Genomic DNA, 20756 nt, shown 5'->3' with positions numbered 1-20756 from the left:
AGTTAATGTGTCATATTAGTCAAATTAAGCAACATTTAAATATTAAATATATAAAATGATATCTTCAAAAATATAATACTAATTAATCTTTTTTTAATGTTCGGCCTATTTATGGACCACTTTGTTGTTCTTCTACTTGTTTTTTTGTTTGGGGGGGGGGGGGGGCGGCGGCACGAGGCTCTTCACAAAAAGCCTACAGCTCTGTCATTTCAAGTTCAATCGACAGAAAATTTGGCATTTGTTCGTACAATTGCACATCGACTGGCGGATTTCATTTTTTATATGGTGTCACAATTCCAAGCTGACCGCGATGACGTTATGCTCGGTTCCTGGTCCACAGTATGCTCTTACTTGTTTAAAACTGGCTTATATACCCCACCTTCGTGTTCAGTTGACAAATTTAAACTAATTTAATAATCACCAGTACCAGTTTAACTTAAAACGTCTGAATGGCATATAAAAGAAAAGAAGGCTACATTAACTTGATGATCAAACATTCAGCATTTATACCTTTTTAGTTTACTACAATTTTGTGTTTCACTTCATATCATATCGGCTTCATTTTAATGTGATTGAAAATATATTTTTTCTTATCGTTGGCTAAATTTTAGTTTTTTAGTTTTATTTTCAACCACCGATTTGATTATAAGAGAACGTTAATTTATTGTTGAAATACAAACTGGACAATTACTGGTTATGAGTACATGTATATTTTCTCTCTCCTTGCTCAAAGCAAAGAAAGAAAAAAACATGACTCGGATAAATCATAATTGTTTTTGGCTGTAAAATTTAATAATCTGTTTAAAATATGATTTATGGCTATTGCTGATTCACCCCATCCGTGATAACACCTGCACATTATACCAATTAAATTGTGAATTAAATAATTAACTGCAGTATCAGAAGTTTTATTCTAATACAATTTATTTTTGACGAAAATTTCATCTACAAAGCAACTATTACCTAATACAGAAACTAAAGAAGGTCTTTCTTTAGGCCTGAAATGTTATCTAAATTATTAATTAGACCATAATCAACCCTCGATGTCAACGCAAGCCTACGATATTCACTGGATTACGATCAGATTTGCTGCTCAACTTTCATTCATCATTTAATCATGAAATGGATAATCAAGACTATGTTTTTTATCGTAAAGACTTTAGTAACGATGATCGAGGCTAGGCCGAAAATTCAATCGCTAAAATCTCGGTTCAGAGTGGATCAATTTGACTGAAATTTTCAGCAAATTCCCTTTACTTTATCTAGTTTTATGACCCGATTTTGGATATTTTAGTCATTGATCTACGTAGGTCTATGACTAGAGTGTCATGACTGAGTTTGTAAGTACAGATACTCATGAGCCACTTGATTTTTTGTGCCACTACTTACTTAATATCTGAAAAAAATATTGCTAAAGAAACCAGCGGCTGCCAGAGAGGATTCGCCCACATTTTGCAAGAGATGGATTGAGAACAAGCTAATCCTGAAAGTTATGGTCTTTGTATTGCATACTTATACACAATTTGCATACAAAGAGCAGCCATTTTGTCGGGCAGTTTCATTCCGATTTTCCTGAAATTTGAATTCAACCTTCATTAGGGTGGAATGGTGATATATCTAAACAGTTTTTAAAATCGGAAAAAGGAAGTTACGTTCAGATATGTGTGATTATCAAGAGGAACCAAGATCTTTATGATAAAAACATATGTTTAAAGTTTCATCCAAATTGGATAAGAACTGTGGCCTCTAAAGGGTTCCACAACCTTGATATACAATATTTTTACACTATTTGCGCACAAGGGGCAGCCATTACATGTATGTCCGTCAGTTTTTGTCCGAAATTCGTACTCAACCATCATTAGTGCATAACTGTGATATATTCACATGGTTTTTTTTTAAATCAGATAAAAATTTTGACCTCTATAGAGACCACAAGCTCAAAACGCGATTTTTCGTACATTCAAGGGTCATAATTCAGGAAGTTACATTCCGATATGCGCGAATATCGAAGGGAACCAATATCTTTGGGTTATAAACATGGATTTCAAGTTTCATCAAAATCAAATCAAAAATGTGACCTCTAGGAGGTCCACAACCTTGATATACCAGGTGTTCACAGATAAACTACTTTTAAAGCCCAAAACTGTTCAACTAGTCTCTTATGGTCAGCGCTCTTTTAGTTATCAAGCACCTGTTTTATGGAATAATCTACCATTTAGTTTAAGATGTTGTACATCTCTATATTCTTTTAAAAAACAACTTAAAACACATTTATTTAATCAGGCTTTTAACTGACTCTGTATAAAATCGTTAACATGCCCATAATCTTGTTGTTTATGTGTGATTTACATTGTCACTTTGTAAAGTGCCCCTGAACATGTTATATGAAAGGGTGCACTATAAATATGCTGTAATAATAATAATAATAATAATAATTTATGTACAAGGGGCGGCCATTTGTCCGACAGTTTTGGTCCGATTTTCACAAAATTCGAACTCCAGCATCATTTGGGTGCAACGGTGATATACTAAAACGTTTTTTTTTAAATCAGATAAAGATAGGTTGCCAGGCAACGAAACATACGCCCACAGCAGCTATATCATCCGGGCAGTCAACAAGAGTTGTCACATATTTTTTTACTTTTTTCGGAAATGAAACATTTATAATACATTAAAATCTGATTAAGAGTAACAACTCATTAAGTAATTAACAGAAAACCATTAGAATTTGTTTGGCTTTTATAAAGTTCTGCCCCATGCTAACGTATAGTATACAAAACTTTTAACATCATGACTGTTTAAGTCATAAAGATACTTGAAAATCAATATACTTGTTCGTCTCAAGAACTTAAACACTGTGTATAAATTTAAAGTCAATCGGATATTAACTTTAGCCTCTAGAGCGTCCACAAGATTTTTCAAAGTGATCAAGGGCCATAACTCTGGCAAAAATTATCGGAAATCGCTGAAAATCACTAGGCTTCTTCGTCTCATGGTCTTCAACACTGTATATAAATTTAAAGTCAATCGGATATTAACTTTAGCCTCTTGAGCGTCCACAAGAATTTTCAAAGTGATCAAGGGCCATAACTCTGGCAAAAATTATCAGAAATCGCTGGAAATCAATAGGCTTCTTCGTCTCATGACCTTAAACACTGTGTATCAATTTCAAGCCAATCGGATATTAACTTTAGTCTCTAGAGCGTCCACAAGATTTTTCAAAGTGATCAAGGGCCATAACTCTGGCAGTAATTATCGGAAATCGCTGAAAATCAATAGGGTTCTTCGTCTCATGACCTTAAACACTGTGTATACATTTACAGTCAATCGGATATTAACTTTAGCCTCTAGAGAGTCAACAAGATTTTTCAAAGTGATCAAGGGCCATAACTCTGACAGTAATTATCGAAAATCGTTGAAAATCAATAGGCTTCTTTGTCTCATGACCTTAAACACTGTGTATAAATTTAAAGTTAATCGAATATTAACTTTGACCTCTAGAGCGTCCACAAGATTTTTTGAAGTGACCAAGGGCCATAACTCCGACAGTAATCAGGCTTCTTCGTCTCATGGCCCTAAACACTGTGTATAAATTTAAAGTCAATCGGATATTAACTTTAGCCTATAGAGCGTCCACAAGCAATTGTGGACGCCGGACCGACAGACAGACGGACGGGGGCGACAACAATATACGACCACATTTCAATGTGGGCGTATAAAAATTGCAACCTTTAGTGGAACCACAAGCTAAAAGCGTGATTTTTCGTACAATCAGGGGCCATAATTCAGGAAGTTATGATCCGATATGCGCGGATATCAAAAAGAACCAAGATCTTTGGGATATAAACACGCATTCCAAGTTTCATCAAAATCGGATGAAAATGGTGTCCTCTAGAGGACCCACAACCTTGATATACCATATTTTACACTATTTGCGTACAACGGGTGGCCATTTTGTCCGGTAGTTTTGGTCCAATTTTCACGAAATTCATACTCCAGTATCATTAGGGTGCAACGGTGATATACTAAAACGTTTTTTTAAATCGGCTAAAAATTGTGACCTCTAGAGGAACCAAAAGCTAAAAGTGTGATTTTTCGTACAATCAGGGGCCATAATTCAGAAAGTTAAGATCCAATATGCGCGAATATCGACAGAAACCACGAACTTGGGGGATATAAAAATGCATTCCAAGTTTCATCAACATCGGATGAAAATTGTAACCTCTAGAGGGTCCACGACCGTGATATACCATATTTTACACTATTTGCGTACAACGAGCAGCCATTTTGTCCGACAGTTTTGATCCGAAATTTGATCACGAAATTCGAACTCCAGCATCATTAGGGTGCAACGGTGATATACTAAAACATTTTTTTTAAATTGGATAAAAATTGTGACCTATTGAGTGACCACAAGTTAAAAACGTGATTTTTCGTACAATCAGGGGGCCATAATTCAGGAAGTTATAAACTTACATTTCAAGTTTCAACAAAATCGGATAAAAATTGTGACCTCTATAGGGTCCACAACCTAAAAACGCGATCTTTCGTACAATCAGGGGCCATAACCCATGATAATTGTGGACAGATGGACGGACATGGGCGACGACAATATACGTCCACACGAAAATGTGGGTGTATAAAAATTGTGACCTGTAGAGTGTCCACAAACTAATTGTGGCCGGCCGGACAGATGGACAGGGGTGACGACAAAATATGTCCACATGAAAATGTGGGTGTATAAAAATATTATTGAAGAAATTTTGAAAGGAAATAATGTTTTCAGTGAAAAAAGAATTAATGTAATTGTTGTATTTTGGCATTTTTAAGAATTACAAGCCAACAGTGAGACTGATGTCCCCTGCCAAAATCCCAAAATAAATAGATGACACATATTAATTTATCGCAAATTTTTTTTTTTTAAAAGTATCAAGCAATCAAAATAATTATCAACTATACACCAAGTTTCATCACTCTCTATCAGATAGAATCAAAGTTATCTTGTCCTAAAGCATCGACCAATGAAATAGTTTGGCTCTGCTTAGCTTTAGCTTGAAATGTTAATCATTTAACTCAATCAAGACATTCACCTAATGAACATCTACATCAAGTTTAAACATTCTACCTCAATTGTAATGTTCGAAAGTCTTGACCAATCAAATTGCTTATTGCTCCTTAGCTTAAGCAGAAAATTCTCATCATCGAACATAGTCAAGGTAATGATGTAATGAATCTATTCTTGGAGTTTCATCACTCTCAATTAATTATAACCAAAGTTATCGTGCCCCAAAGCATCAACCAATCAGATTGCTTATCTCTGCTTACCGTAAGCAGACAATGTTTATCATCAAACTAGATTAAGGCCTTCACCTAGTAAATGCCTACACCGAGTTTGAACATTCTACCTCTATTAGAAGAAGAGTTATTGTGTTACCCTGAGCAGAAAGCGCTCATTATCGAACTTAGTTAAGGTATTGATGTGATAAAACTATACACCAAGTGTCCTCACTCTCACTTAATTAGAACTAAAGTTATTGTGTCCCAAAGCATCAACTAATTAAATTGCTTATCTCTGCTTACTGTAAGCAGAAAATTCTCATCTTCGAACTCCATCAAGACATTCACCTAATAAACACCTATGCCAAGTGTGAACATTCTAGCTCAATTAGAATGAGATTTATTCTGTTCCAAAGTCTCGACCAATCAAATTGCTTATCACTCTGCTTGCCCTGAGCAGAAAATGTTCATTATCGAACTTAGTCAAGGTATTGACGTAATGAAACTATACACTAAGTCTCATCACTCTCACTTAATTAGAACTAAAGTTATTGTGTCCCAAAGCATCAACCAATTAAATTGCTTATCTCTGCTACTGCAAGCAGACAATGTTCATCATCAAACTAGATCAAGGCATTCACCCAATAAACGCCTACACCAAGTTTGAACATTCTACCTCAATTAGAAATGAAATGAAATGAAATGGGGTTTAACGTCATACTGTTCTGCTCCTATACTGGGCTAGTGAAGACGGGCATACGCCATACAGTGTACTATGAGGGAAATTTTGCCCGGGCAGCGGCACTATCACCTACTCTTATATCGAATTCCAACTGCCAAGGGATCTTTTACGTGCATTCTAATGTATACACGAGACCTTGGTTTTTCATATCATCCGAAGGACTAGACAGCTGTCCTTGTCAGGCCCTCCGTTCTGCACCACTGACAAGGGGAAACCACGTCGGAAAATCAGGATGAACTTTCTCGGCCAATGCAGGGATCGAACACCTCAATTAGAAGGAGAGTTATTATGTTCCAAAGTCTTGGTCAATCAAATTGCTTATCGCTCTGCTTACCCTGAGCAGAAAATGTTCATTATCGAACTTAGTCAAGGTATTGATGTAATAAAACTATACACCAAATTTCATCACTTTCACTTAATTAGAACTAAAGTTATTGTGTCCCAAAGCATCAACCAATCAAATTGCTTATCTCTGCTTACCCTAATCAGAAAATGCTCATCTTCGAACTCCATCAAGGCATTCACCTATACCAAGTTTGAACATTCTAGCTCAATTAGAAGGAGAGTTATTGTGTCCCAAAAAGTGTGACGGACAGACAGACCGACAGACAAACCCAATTTAATAGTCCCCTCATTTCGTCGAAAGGCGGGAGACAAATATCTATTGGGTAAAATCTGAGGTCAAGGGAGGTCTAGATTAGGGTACCCGTTTCATAAACAGAAGTCTTATGAAATCTTCACAAGTTTGACAGTGACAGTTTTAAGGTGTAGACAGATTCTAGCACGAGGTGTGTTTGTTTCGCAAAACAAGGTATTGATATGTGTATGGAGTTTCATACTGATATCTTGAACAGTTTATGCTCCAGAAACAAAACTTGGACAGAGAGAAGGATGGTGCCCATTTCAATATCCCTCCCTCAATATCGTTTGACACAATGCGGGGGGTGTTAGGGGGTTGAGGTCAAGTGGTCGAACATGGTCCTCTGAATTTCGCCAAATGTAAAGACTCTACGCCCTTGCAATTATTGAAATAAAATTGCACCATGTGTTGGTCCATAATTTGTGTCAATTGAATGTTAAACTGTTCAATGCTTGAAGTACTTTGTGATAAGTTGAACAAGAAATATATTTTGTTCAAATTCTTAGTTTGATATCCTATAACCCATATGGTTAAAATGTCAACCTGTTCAATAACGATTTGTAGTTAATATTTTCTATATACATCATTAAGCAACGTTGTGTCAATATCGCATATGCTAAAAGTAATTAAGTCTGGCCCACATCGAAGCAGGGCAAATACCATTGCCAACATTGCATTTCCACGTATCTAAATGGTGCACAGATCATGCGTCATTAATTGTTCGGCTTGACTAAGGTTAGTTTTTATCATTCATCAGACCACAAATACAGCCATCCCATCTTCTCCATGGTAATTCACATTTACATTTGCATAATCAAATTTGGTCGAATAAAATCCATCCAGAAATGCAGACTTGAGCTCAAGCTTGTTTGAATAGATCGAGTAATTATGATGGATTGAATCTCTTTTCTCATTTCACATACAAAAAAAAATATGCCGACATTTCATCTAAATGCACAATCAGAATTATCCTTTCTATGAATCTTCAGACGAATCAAATTTATAGTCATTAAAGAGAACAGGTTAAGGATTTCTGGTAATATAACCAAAGATTGTTGTAAGATTTCGTCATATTTCTAGAAATATGCTGATAATTATTATCTAGACTGTATTTAGATGAGTACTTAATGGACATAATATTTGTGGTCTCTATTTATCATACATATATTGATTATCTAATATAGGAGAAAACATCTTAACATACCCAATTTTTTAGCAACTTTATCGATTGTTCTAAGTGCTGATGGTATTTCAGATGATGAAAGTGCCACTACTTCTATTTCTCCAACTTGGAACCCATGGTTGGTGCTATCCAGATCCACCTGACACCCATCTAAGATGTATGACTTTCTCACTGTGTTTATAGTTGCAAAATCAACAAGATTAGCTTTCTCGAGTAAATAACTTAAATTAGACTTCTTACCCAAATTGAGTGTTAATTTATTAGCAATAAAATTGATAATATCCTTTTCCTTTGTCAATTCTTGGTATTTTGTATTCACATCAAAAATTGGATCAGAATGTACAGGAATTTTCATCTGCCAATCTGAATCTCGTTGTCTTAACCAGCAATCAGATAAAGTAAGCAAATAGTCCTCGTTGTCCCAATAAACATCTGTAAATGATTTCTCAGATTTAAGCTGGGCACCAGAATCTTTCAACTTTGCTTCAGTATCAGGTCCAACAGAGAATTTTCTTTCAACTTCCACAGGAATTGCTACAATTTTGGTCTGAACAGGAGATGAAGATATTGTTCCTGAATCCACAGATGACTTTGAAACAATTGTAGATATATCTCCTTTGGTTGTGTTAGATTCTGCTTTTAAGAATTTTTCTTCTTCTGATATTATAACCCATTCATCTGTGACAACTGTATTTAATTTTGTATCTTGGGAAGCTATAGATGTTGTTGAAGTAACATGCTCTTGACTTACAAATTTTGAAGTATTGTTTTTGGAGTTGTATGTTACTTCATCTGTCTTTTGTAAATTTCTTTGATTCAACTCTTCTGTTTTTGAAAGATTTTTAGTGAACACAGAGTCAAATGATGACGAGGATTCAATGCTTTCAGTACTGACAAGCAATGACTTGGTCACAGTATCTGACCTCTCTTCAAAACTAGACTTCCTTCCAATAGCAAAAGTGGCTTGTGACAGTTCTTTCTTTTGAGGTGATCTATCCTGAAGATCATATTCAACAGTTTTATTCATAGTCACAGCTACAATACTTGTTTCTTTTTTAGGGGATTTACCAATGTTAAAAGTTAAAGAAGAAAGTTCTGTCTTTTGCTTTTCTTGCTTTTCCAGATCAAAATCTTTGTTTTTGTTAACAGTTAGTGTTGATGTAACACTTGTCTTACGTTCTTTACTTTCTACATGTGTAATTTTACTAGATTCAGGTTCATCACTCTTGTGTTTTATATCTTCAAATGCCCAAGCCCTAATAGCAAAGCCAGGAGTATAATAGGAGCGAACTTCTTCATCCTTTTTAGGGGAAGACAAAGCCACAGGAACAGTATTGAGACTTGGATCTTCTTCGACAGATGAAGAGATATTTGTGAAAGCATGATCCTTGGCTTTCAGTTTGAGATTCGTGTCGGTTGATACTTTGTTTTCTTTATCTATTGAGGTTGTACTGAAGACAGCTTGCTCCATATCTTCATCTGTTAACATAGATGATGCTAGACAAGGTGAGATGGGAGATGTATTATTAGATGATGTATGACCATTGGTAACATCTACTGTTAACTTTGAACAGATCTGTGTTTTTGTAAGGTGTTGTTTTTTTGGTGTTTTCAGGGTAACCTCTGTTCTGTCAACAAACTTTTCATCCATGATTCAACTCAATAATTTGGAATCTGAAAACAGAAAATGAAATTTTTTTAAATGATAAAAAGTGATTATCTTCAAGCAAAAAAGTGCTTACATAGGAAACAGTATAAATGCACATTTTTGGACCTGGGAAAACCTACAAGTTTAGGCAGCTGGTCCTATTTGGGATGAACTGGCAAAACACCATACTCATTCTTCAGTAGACTTTTTGAATCACCCATTAAGTCTAGCTTTAAGTGTCTATAATGGATCATAATAATGGCACAAAATCATGTACGATAAATAATTATTTTCACCGACCCATGTTGATGCTAAATTTAAATGTAAACTAGCGGATGCCAGGAAATGTACGCCCACATTTTGCAAGAGATGGATAGAGAACAAACTAAAAACAAAAGCAATTTTTTCGTATAATCAGGGGCCATAATCCAGAAAATTATGGTTAGAAATGGTTAAATATCGAGAGGAACCAAGATCTTTGGGTTATAAACATGCATTTCAAGTTTCATCAAAATCAGATGAAAAGAAACAGAGATCTTTGTGAGACAGACCTATATTTCAAGTTTTGTCAAAATTGGATAAAAACTGTCACCTGTATACTGTCCAAAAAAAAATTGTCGATGGATGGACAGACGGGGGCGATGGCATAATACGTCCACATGAAAATGTGGGCGCATAAAAATGCATATTTAATTAAATAATGGGAGGTATTATTTTACAAAATTAAACTTGTCTTTTACTGAATGTGTTTCTCTAACAAAATTTCAATTGAACCAGTCATATACTTAACAATAAATGACCCACAGGCTAGGTAACTTAATAAGGAACAGTGTCTAAGAAATAACTTATCAGAGACCTGCCCTTCAGTATGTCCTCCTACCTGCCTGTGGTCAACTGCCTACCATCTACAATCCTTCCTCTAATATACTAGAGGCTACTTGGTAACAATAAACAATAATTATATATATTTAAACTTATACATTTTATAGTTGTTAAGGGGGTAGTATTTAAATGACATCCATTCCTTCATTTACTAAAGTGACTAATTAGGTTGTGATTATATAATGTTTATAAATGGATTATCTCATTACTACTTTTGTCTATTATCTCTGTCATAGTTGACAATTGTTAATTTACTTTAGATAATCCATTTTGGGTGCCCAGTTATGTGTAAGTCTACTACCTTAATATTGGGTGGATGGCTGCGTTAAATTTCTACCTGGTCATACATGCATACTGTAAAGCTATTTCGGTAATTTTTATATGCTCATCAAACAACAATTTTCTAAGAGGAGAGTATCCTTTTACATTAATGAATCAGTGACATATATCTAATAAATAATTTTACCACCTTCATAGTAATGAATATTAAATAGGCATATACTTCAGAAATTATAATAAAGCCCTCCATTGTGTAGTTAGGTTATCAAAAGAGAAAAATATAACAGTATAAACACGTCAATGTTTAAAACAAGCTGATATGTTTTACTAATTTTTTAATATTTTTTGATACTACCACATAAAAATAATCCCTTATTATTTTGACTTACATAAAAAATCTCTAAATAATTATATGGAGGTGAAAAAAAATTACAATTTAATAAGTAATATAGCTGGGTGGTAGCATAGCTGAATTAATATCACCGCCAATTCTCTAACAAACAATGAGTCGAGTTGAGGACCGCATTCCAACACAACAAGTGATCAAATAAGGGGCAATGAAGTATAATTCCTTAATTGTTTAAAAAGAGAATAGAAGCTCTGAGTCTCATAAGCTAGCCTACCATCTATTGTCCTCAAACTGAAAGCCACCTTCAAAAGGTACAATTAAGAAACAGAGAAGTCTTTGTCCTAGCACCCTGTAGATCTACCATGGTTTTTAATTGGCAAAGTTTCACAATTATGTACATGTGCTGATTTTATCTGGTCTACTTCTAGTTGAATGAAGATGAGGAGCTCCACATCAACTTAACAATAGAGAGGATACCAGAAACTTATTACTAAATCTGACCTTAAACCCCCTTCATCCAACTTATTTCTAGCTCAGTTTTTTCATGTCATCTCAAACTGAAGGAATGCCTTTGTTTGCCATAATATGATCATTTTGATTGCCTCAACTTTGTGAATAGATGATGGGAACTCTGCATGTTGCACGCCTGGTTGATTAACATTTTTTAATGTGTTATAATGATCTGGTATTCATATAGAATATCTGCAGGTGTGAAGGAACAAAAAGGGTCATTAGAAAAATCAAATGCTGCATTTGTAGAACTTTTAAAATCCATGGGTTCGTGACAGGAATTAATCTAACTCATGTAGAAAATTACTGACAATTAACACTTAGGGTATTTCATTTAAGGTAATGGGTATTAAACATTTTCATTATTAGTAGAATAACATTAACTTTCCAGGAAACTTAATTTCTTAAAGTTGCACTGCTGGGCAGGAACTATATATTTTTAACATAAGCAGATTCTCATCTTTTCCCTGAATACATTTAATTATTTAGAGGCCATTATCATTTTTCAATCAGAACTGTAGATCTTTTTTTTTTATCCAAAACTAAATTAAAACTTCAAATTATAATGCAAAGCTATTGCATACATAGAACAATAGAAAATACAAATATGGTTCCACTTGGATTGACCATCATTCAGCAACAGCAATTTCAAAGATTTCATAACTTAAAATTGTATTTTCTAATTACATTGCTACTTTTCTTCTTAAACACTAAACTATACCACATAAATTAATTTCACTTTCTGCATGCAATGATTTCAGTTCAGTTACATTGATTTTTTTTTTGAAAATCCAGTTACCTCCCTTGCAACTACTACATTTATTGTTTCATGTTACAGTACCAATACATAATACACACACACAGCAGTAAATGATTTCCTAAGCATTTTCACGGTCCTCTGACTCCTTTCAATACTAAACACAAATCTAAAATCACTTAGAGTTAACAAGTTACATTTCTCGATGAGTTAAGGCACTGGAGGTCCCTGGTTCGATCCAAGTTTGGGTTGAGAAAGTTCCTCAATATTTTCCTGCATGGTTTCCCTATGTCAGTGATGCAGGACAGATGTCCTGGCAAGTAACAGTTTATAGTCGTGCAGATGGTACGAAAAACCAAAGTCCTGTGTACACGTTGAGATATAAGTAAAAGAATCCTTGACAGTTAGAATTCAATATAAGAGTAGACCGTAGCGACACTGTTCGGGCAAATTTCCTGTCTTCATTAGCCTGGATGGAACAGACAAGTAGGACATTAAACCCCATTTAATTTCATTTGCTTTACTTGATATTTAAAGGATACCAGTGTTTTATCAAATACCCTATTTAAAAGTTTTAAAGATTCGGATACAAACACTTAAAAAGTGGGACATGTAACCCAATTTCATTTTCCTAGGTACCTATACAGTTTAACTATATCTAAACAAGTGTAAGTAATTCATGGCCAACTTTTCCATCTACAGATACCCACCTGCCTGTAAATAATGAAGATTAAAGCAATAAATGAATCCAGATTTGAGAAAACTATGATTATTTATCTTGGATCTACTAATGAATCAAAGACAGTAACATTGCACTACTTTCCTTTACTTGTATGCCATGATTCTAACCGTCATATTTTACTCATTACTCACATATTTGTAAAGTATGGTCAATGACGGATAAAAACAGACATCTTTGATAGGATACCTTAATTTCAAGAGTGAAAAGAATATATGTATGCAAGTATTTCATTTTAAAGCTTTCAATTATGTAAAATCATAAAAAATCATTTTCCGTAATACATGATAAATTTTTTTATTTCTTTTTTACAACAAACATAAAATCATTTTCCTTCTTAGAATCTTTTAATTCTAAAAATCAAGAGAATTTTATCATAGCAAGATGGCTTTGTCTTGAAATGTATTGTTAATATAAGTTCACAGAAGATATCAATTTGGTAGGAGACTGCGGTTTTACTTCCGTAGCCAAATTCCTTCACTGTTCAAAATTAATTTGATCCAAATGTCCACTAGCAAAATTCAAACTTAAAGTTATACATTAGGCCAACACACAAAGCTTGTTTCATTGCAGTGTATAATTATTTAACAAATAACTGTACAACATTCTATTACCAGAAATAACTATGTTGGATCTAAATTGACTAATATTTTCTGTGTGGATGAATAAGACATCGTTTACTTTAAACAGGTTAACCTTATTTATGACCATTTAACAAAACATCATAAAGTTACATCATTTATCCCACAAATCCTTAATTTAGGTTCTTGAACCATATATTGTATGTCTTTGCCACAAATCCAAAACTTTGGGTGTGGACAAATGATGCAGCGATGCCGCTGTAAATGTAAAATAATGTTCTTTGTCAAATTTCCAAAAGGAAATGTTATGTTTTTGTGACACAGTCCGTATGCTCATGTAGTTACTGAAGTATAGATGTTCAGATGGTACTTAAATCGAAGATGAACATTGCAGCTATTCTTTACACAGAAGTTTCCACCCCCTTTAGTGCACATTTCCATAGCAGTCAAGGCAGTAAACCTCATACTATCTATGTGACAACCTTGAAATCACATCACATACTTTCCAAACTATTGGCAGTCCAAGTGCCAAAAAGTTAAATCTCTGTAGAAACTGGTTGGAGATGAGAAGTGAAATAATCTTATAATCTAAAGGGTGTAAAACTAATGTAAATTGTAATTATTTATTACAGCCTAACAATTGGTGATGTGATGGATATTTTCATTTCTGGCCAATGTTGTTTCTACAAGTAGGGGTCTGTGTCGACTTGAAGCAAATGTTTTCCAGCTGCCTATATATCTACTATTCAACATTCCCTGACATTTAGCCCACAAAAACCTACACAAGTAGATGCGGGAAAATTGCAAATAAGAATTCAGCAAAAAGAGTAAGAATTTATACAATTGCCTGCAGCCTAATTGATAAAAGCTGATTAAACCACATGTGTTAATCCTTTTGCTGTTTTGGAAACTCTCATTCTGAGACATATTGTAAATATCACGCCTTTTCCGTTAATTTTATTTTCTGACAATTCATTTTTCTTGTACTATGTTTATATAAAGTTATTTCTGTTTGGTTAATGGGCAGAAAAATAGAAATTCATGTTATTTTCCCGACATTGTGATAGTTTAGATAATGTTTTCAACACATGCTAAACCCAAGAAATATGTTTTCTTTTAATTTGTATATTAGTTAAAAGAAGTAAATATACTATTGTTCTGTTTACTATAAATCCATCTGGAACATGCTGGTCATGCTACCTAGTCATAGGAATTCACACACTTATTATAAATTTTTACTGCATATATTCTTTTGTGCACTAAAGTACACATTACAACATTTTAAAATATTGTACAATGTGACATCTACAAAGTTTGTAATTTAACTATAGGGTAAAATCAAATTTATTTCAGCTCCATTTATTATTATTCTTAAAACTATGAATTGGCAGGCAACACAACATATATACACAACCAGCCAAGGAATCCATGCTGTTATTAGCTAAACAAATTAGAATATGATCATATTAAAATGTGCAAGTTTTTATTTATTCCGTCATAGGGATTTGGGTTTTTTTTCTACAAAATGTCATTTATTTATGTATTATTTAACATTATGTATTTTATACAACCAACTATTCAACTATTCTGAAATCATTAATCTTCAAAATAACTATACAAGCAGAGTCTCCTTAATGAAATAAGCTCCATTTAGATGATTCAAAAAATTAATATACATTCATTAAACTAGTTTAACTATATGAAACAAATTAAACTAAATTTAACTTATAAGGAACATAAATGAAAACAGATGCCTTTGAATTTATTTTAAATTAAATATTTCAGTAACTCTGTGTATGCAGACTGCAATATTAATTAAGTGATTTAGAGAATATTTTGAAAAGTAATTAACCAGGTGTTACCATCATAGGAATCAATGAATGAAATAGTCTGTTAATAAAATGTGTGCTTTAATTATTTTTCTTATTACATAAATTAATACATTTAGAAGCAGTCAACATATAAATAGTTATGGTAATTAGTTAGTTATAGTATATTACACTTAAAATCAATACGCCAGTACTTTAGTAGTGTTTATGATTAATATTTAATTAAATGAAATATACATCATTTAAATTTAAAAAAAATATATATGTATTAAAGGGGCATTAGGTAAGATTAGATAGAGAGCTGACAGTTCTGGCTAGAATAGTTAAAAAATACATAATGCAAACAGAATATGCTGAAAATTTCAGTCAAATTGCTTCAGTATGAACCGAGATATTAGCGATTCAATTTTAGCCTAGCCTCGATCATCATTAATAGCTTCATACTGATGGCCCTATTATTTTCTTGTCCTTCAAATATGTAATGGTGCCATCTTCTCTTCAGAGCATTGGTATATCTCTAATAGTAGGGCATGTCATCTTTTATTTAAGGAATCTGCGGTAGGTAGTAGGGCCAAAATTAAAAGATTGTCTGTTTGCCCAAACGCGACCGACCCAAAAAAAAAGCTGCCGAGTCAAATTCTTTTATTGCCGTTTTTGAAGATTTTTTTTTTTTAACAGCATTATTTTTTACGCTTGACAACCAAACGCGAAATAATCGCTCGGGAGATTAAACAGCCACTGTCATGTCTATACATAGTAACACCAAACTCGACACGTGATTTCGTAAAATCTCTTTATTTATCGCGATAGTTGTTGTTAAGGAAAGGTATGTGTCATGGAGGACAATTACTTTACACTGTCGTCTTCGGTAGTGATAAAAACCGAAAATAAAGTAAAACCAATCGTTTCAAACAATTTAACAACAGTAAGGCATGGAGGGACGTCTTTGATGATATCACTGTTGATGAAATAGACACGAAGACAACGGACAAAATGGTTGTGACTGTTTCAACTGTTCTCGTTAATAAAGTTGAGTTTAAATATTGTTTTGTTTTTGCATTTAGTTCTCAAAAGTCTGGTCCTCCCCCCAAAAAAAAAAGAATTTGCCTACCTACCTACCCAAACCTAATCATTATGAGTCGGGTTTGGGCAAACTGAAATATTTTTAACCCTGGCCTAGTCTAGTCACTCTAGTGTTTGGGTTACTTGATTCTCCATTTAAATATACTGGGTTTGATTCAACGCTTGGGATGAGAAGAGTCTTGGGATTTTTCAAGCAATCGAATTGACAACAGACTTTATAGTGGAGATCAATCAGTCCCCAACCTTCGGATTCGATACATGAAGAAGTAATAATAAAAGGTTTCAAATATGGGTTTTTTTTTAAACTGATCTACATCTACAGTAATTATTAAAGTTTTTAAAAATTTATTAAATCAATACTTAATTCATTTCTTCATGCTTTATACTAGCCTATCAAAGATTAAAAGAAATTCAAACAGGAGCTTTCCTTTCCTTTGAAATTCCAAGTGAAAAAAGTGATTATTAATTATTTGGATTAAATGCATCTCTTTCACTCAAATGAGTTATTGTATTCGTTGTGGTAATTAAATAAAAATCTGTTCAAGTATTGATCACAGAGTATAATTACTACATTCAACTGGGTGTGATGTATATAAAGGTTTTCACAAGATTCTGTGCTTGCATTTAAGAATATGTTTTCTAAATCCCTTGATTAATATTCTGAACAGACTTATTTTTGTTCGCTGTCGGCAAAGAATTTCTAATGACATTAAAGTTTTTAATATCACAAAGTAAAAATTATTGTGGTAGTGGTGTAGTTGCCAGGAGCATAACAAGATTTTTGATTGGATCAGCTTGTCATTTATTACGAAATTCATCAAAGGAAGAAGTGCTGCTCTTTCCATAAGGGATTTGTGTATTATATATTTTGTATTCAGACTGAACTATGTCAACTAAAGTGTATTGTTCCTAGTCTATTGAATGTTTCTTTTCATCAACAACTAACCCTTTCGTTCAATAAAACCGCTTGTTCACTTCTTTATTTAATCATCTTATATTTCAACCAATGAATAAGGGTTGACACTTGCCATACAAATATCAAATTCGCTATTCACCTTTCCCCATTCAGACACATAGTAATTATAATGCACAAATACTTAGAATCTTTTATGATTGGTTAAGTTTGAATAAGACGAATTAGGTCAACATGTTGATAGCTAGTGACCCTGGCTGAACCTTATAGATAATTACATACAGAGCTAAGAAGGTGATTAGTGAAATCAAAACAGGTGTGCCTGGATATTAACATGTTGTGGACAATAGTCAAACAGTAGCACTATTCATCCCAACTAGGTTCCTATACATATAAACTGGGTATCAGATGGAATGCAACCTTATCTTAAAGACTAATTATTAAATTTGTAAGATAAAATCGAGTTACAGTACAAACAGTATATCTCTCTCCTATACACTTAAAACACATACCTGACCACACCTGAGTTTGATGAAGGCTATCAGTTTCTCATCTTTTTTCATCAATCTCACAATTATAAATCATACGGGCTTCAAATAAAAATTAAGACCTTTTTTTGCTATATTCAAACAATAATATATGTTGTCACTAAAGGTAACATACATTAATCTATGCAACTATATGTTGATCTGTATGTCAATTCTGGAGGTTTTATGTATATACTTGGATTAGCTAAAATGATAATACATTCCACCTCTCATCAAATATATGCAAGTCATATTATATACATGTATAATGAAGACATTACTTCTTTAAGAAGGATTAGTATGAATAATACATTATTCATGAGATATTTTTAATCAAATAACGACTGAAGAGTTATATTGTCAAGTCAAGCATATTAAATTTTTTAACAGAGAAAATATATCTCTTTGTTCAGATGCTAAGTTATTAGAACAAAAAGATCTCTATTCACATTGGCACAAATATTCAGATCGCCATAGTTCTTTTAAATAACATGCAGTTGCCATACAAGATACGCCCATATTTTGCAAGAGATGAACAGAGAACAAGCTAAAAAAAGCAAATTTTGTACAATAAGGAGCCATAATCCTGGATGTTATGGTCAAACATGCATCAATATTAAAAGGAACCGAGATCCTTGGGATATAACAATACATTTTAAGTTTCATCAAAATCAGATGAAAATTGCAACTGACCTCTAGAGGGTCCACAACCTTGGTATTACATGCTTTAACACTATTTGCATAAAGGGGAGAGGCCATTTTGATGAGAAGCTTTGGTGATATATATGAACGTTTTTTTTTAAATCAAATAAAAATTGTGACCTCAAGATGTTTCATTAGCTAAAAAGTTGAAATTTAGTACAATCAGGGACCATAATCCAGGAAGTTATGGTCTGATATACACAAATACCGAAAGGAACTGAGATATTTTGAATATAAACATGTCTTTTAAGTTTCATTAAAATAGGATAAAAATTGTGACCTCTAGAGGGTCCACAACCTAGGTATTAAATGCTTTTATGCTATTTGTGTACAGGGAGCGGCCATTTTATCGGGCAGTTTTACTCCGATTTTCACGAATTTCAAAATCAAGCGTCGTTATGGTGTAACGGTGATCTGTTTAAAGGTTTTTGAATCGGATAAAAAATTGTGACCGCTAGAGGGTTCATAAGCTAAAAACGCATTTTTTTCCTACTGACAGGAGTCACTATATGCAAGAATATCAAGAGGAACAAAGATTTTTGGGACAGAAACATATATTTAGAGTTTAATAAAAATCGGAAAAAAATTGTGACCTGTAGAGGGTCTACAATCTTGGTATTACATATGTGTACACTATTTGCGTACAAGGAGCGTCCATTTTCGGTCATGAAATTCATGCTCAAACCGTGATTAGGGTGTAACAGTGATATTTTAGAACAGTTCTTAAAATCGGATAAAAATTCTGACCTCTTGAGGATCCAGAAGCTAAAAACACATTTTTTTGTACAATCAGGCGCCATAATCCATGAAGATATGGTTCGATATGCACGAATATCAAAAGGAACCAAGATCTTTGGGTAATAATCATACATTTTAAGTTTCATAAAATCGGATAAAGATTGTGACATGTAGAGGGTTCACAATCTTGGTATTACATACGTACGAGGAGTGTAACGGTGATATATTAGAGAGAGAGAGAGAAATGGGGTTTAACGTCCACTCGACACAAACTAGGTAATTTCGGGACTAACATATGGTTTGATTTTATTTACATAATTCGCTTGCGCGTAGGGGTCTTTAGCAGTGGGAGGAAACCGGAGTGATATATTTGAACGTTTTTTTAAAATTGTGACCTCTTAAAGCTCCACAAGCTAAAAACGCGATTTTTGGTACAATCAGGGGCCATAATCCATGAATTTACAGTCTGATATGCGCGAATATAGAAAGGAAACAAGATCTTTGCATTATAAACATACATTTTAAGTTTCAGCAAAATTGGATAAAATTGTGACCTCTAGAGTACAATCAGGGGCCATAATCCAGGATGTTACGGTCCGATACATGCCAATATAGACAGGGACCAAGATCTTTGGGATATAAACCTATATTTCAAGTTTTGTCAAAATAGGATACAAACTGTGATTGTTAGAGTGTCCACAAACAAAATGTAAACGTCCACACGAACAGCATACAAATACAGCACAGACAGAAACTTAATAAACACTAAAATATTTCTTTAAACAGGTTACCATGGAGATCAAATATGGGTACATTTTAAAAACACAACCATGTAATTATGTAATATAACACATTTCAACCATTTTGGAAGTTTTTCCATTTCAATAATAAATGCATAATATCTGATAATCTTTAACTGCTCTTGAGAAGATGAAGGGATGTTACATGTATATTGTTAGATGAGTGATCCTCTGGGAAATTTCAATTCCTTTAACTTTCGATAATGCCGTTTTATACTTCTGGCCAAAGAAATACGATAATGTGGCAAACTAAAATTACTTTTAATGAAAATTTCATTAACATCCTTTACTAACTGTATCTGTAGTGTCCTTACTCCCAAACCAATTTTATGTTCAGTATCTACAGAGTACAGATTATCTTTAAGCCTTGCAAATAAATGATTGATATGTAATTTGGTACTAATTTCACATGTATTGATCACCTTGGTCATACTGTTAACCTTAGACCTAGTTAGCTTATGTGGACTAATCAAATTGACTAATTTACTAGCCTAATATCTTATTCACCTGAGTGTTAATAACCAAATTATCTCTGTCTGATTCAATAACATTATCTTTCTATATTTTACAAAGGTTA

General features: G+C 33.4%; 1 protein-coding gene across 2 annotated transcripts in view; it reads right to left on the bottom strand.

Moving 5' to 3' along the window:
• LOC126814488 (uncharacterized) overlaps nt 1–20756 on the bottom strand; it is a 57885-nt gene that overhangs the window by 10098 nt on the left and 27031 nt on the right. For both annotated transcript variants that reach the window (XM_050539651.2, XM_050539653.2), the window contains exon 3: nt 7864–9516. In XM_050539651.2, coding sequence (XP_050395608.1) covers nt 7864–9493 — 1630 coding nt within the window. In that variant the 5' untranslated portion in view covers nt 9494–9516. The remainder of the gene's footprint in view (nt 1–7863; nt 9517–20756) is intronic.

The sequence above is a fragment of the Patella vulgata genome, chromosome 3 (assembly GCF_932274485.2).
Source record: "Patella vulgata chromosome 3, xgPatVulg1.2, whole genome shotgun sequence".
NCBI classification, from domain to species: domain Eukaryota; kingdom Metazoa; phylum Mollusca; class Gastropoda; family Patellidae; genus Patella; species Patella vulgata.
The sequence above is the reverse complement of the archived record's forward strand: the minus strand, read 5'-3'. Positions and strand labels throughout refer to the sequence as shown.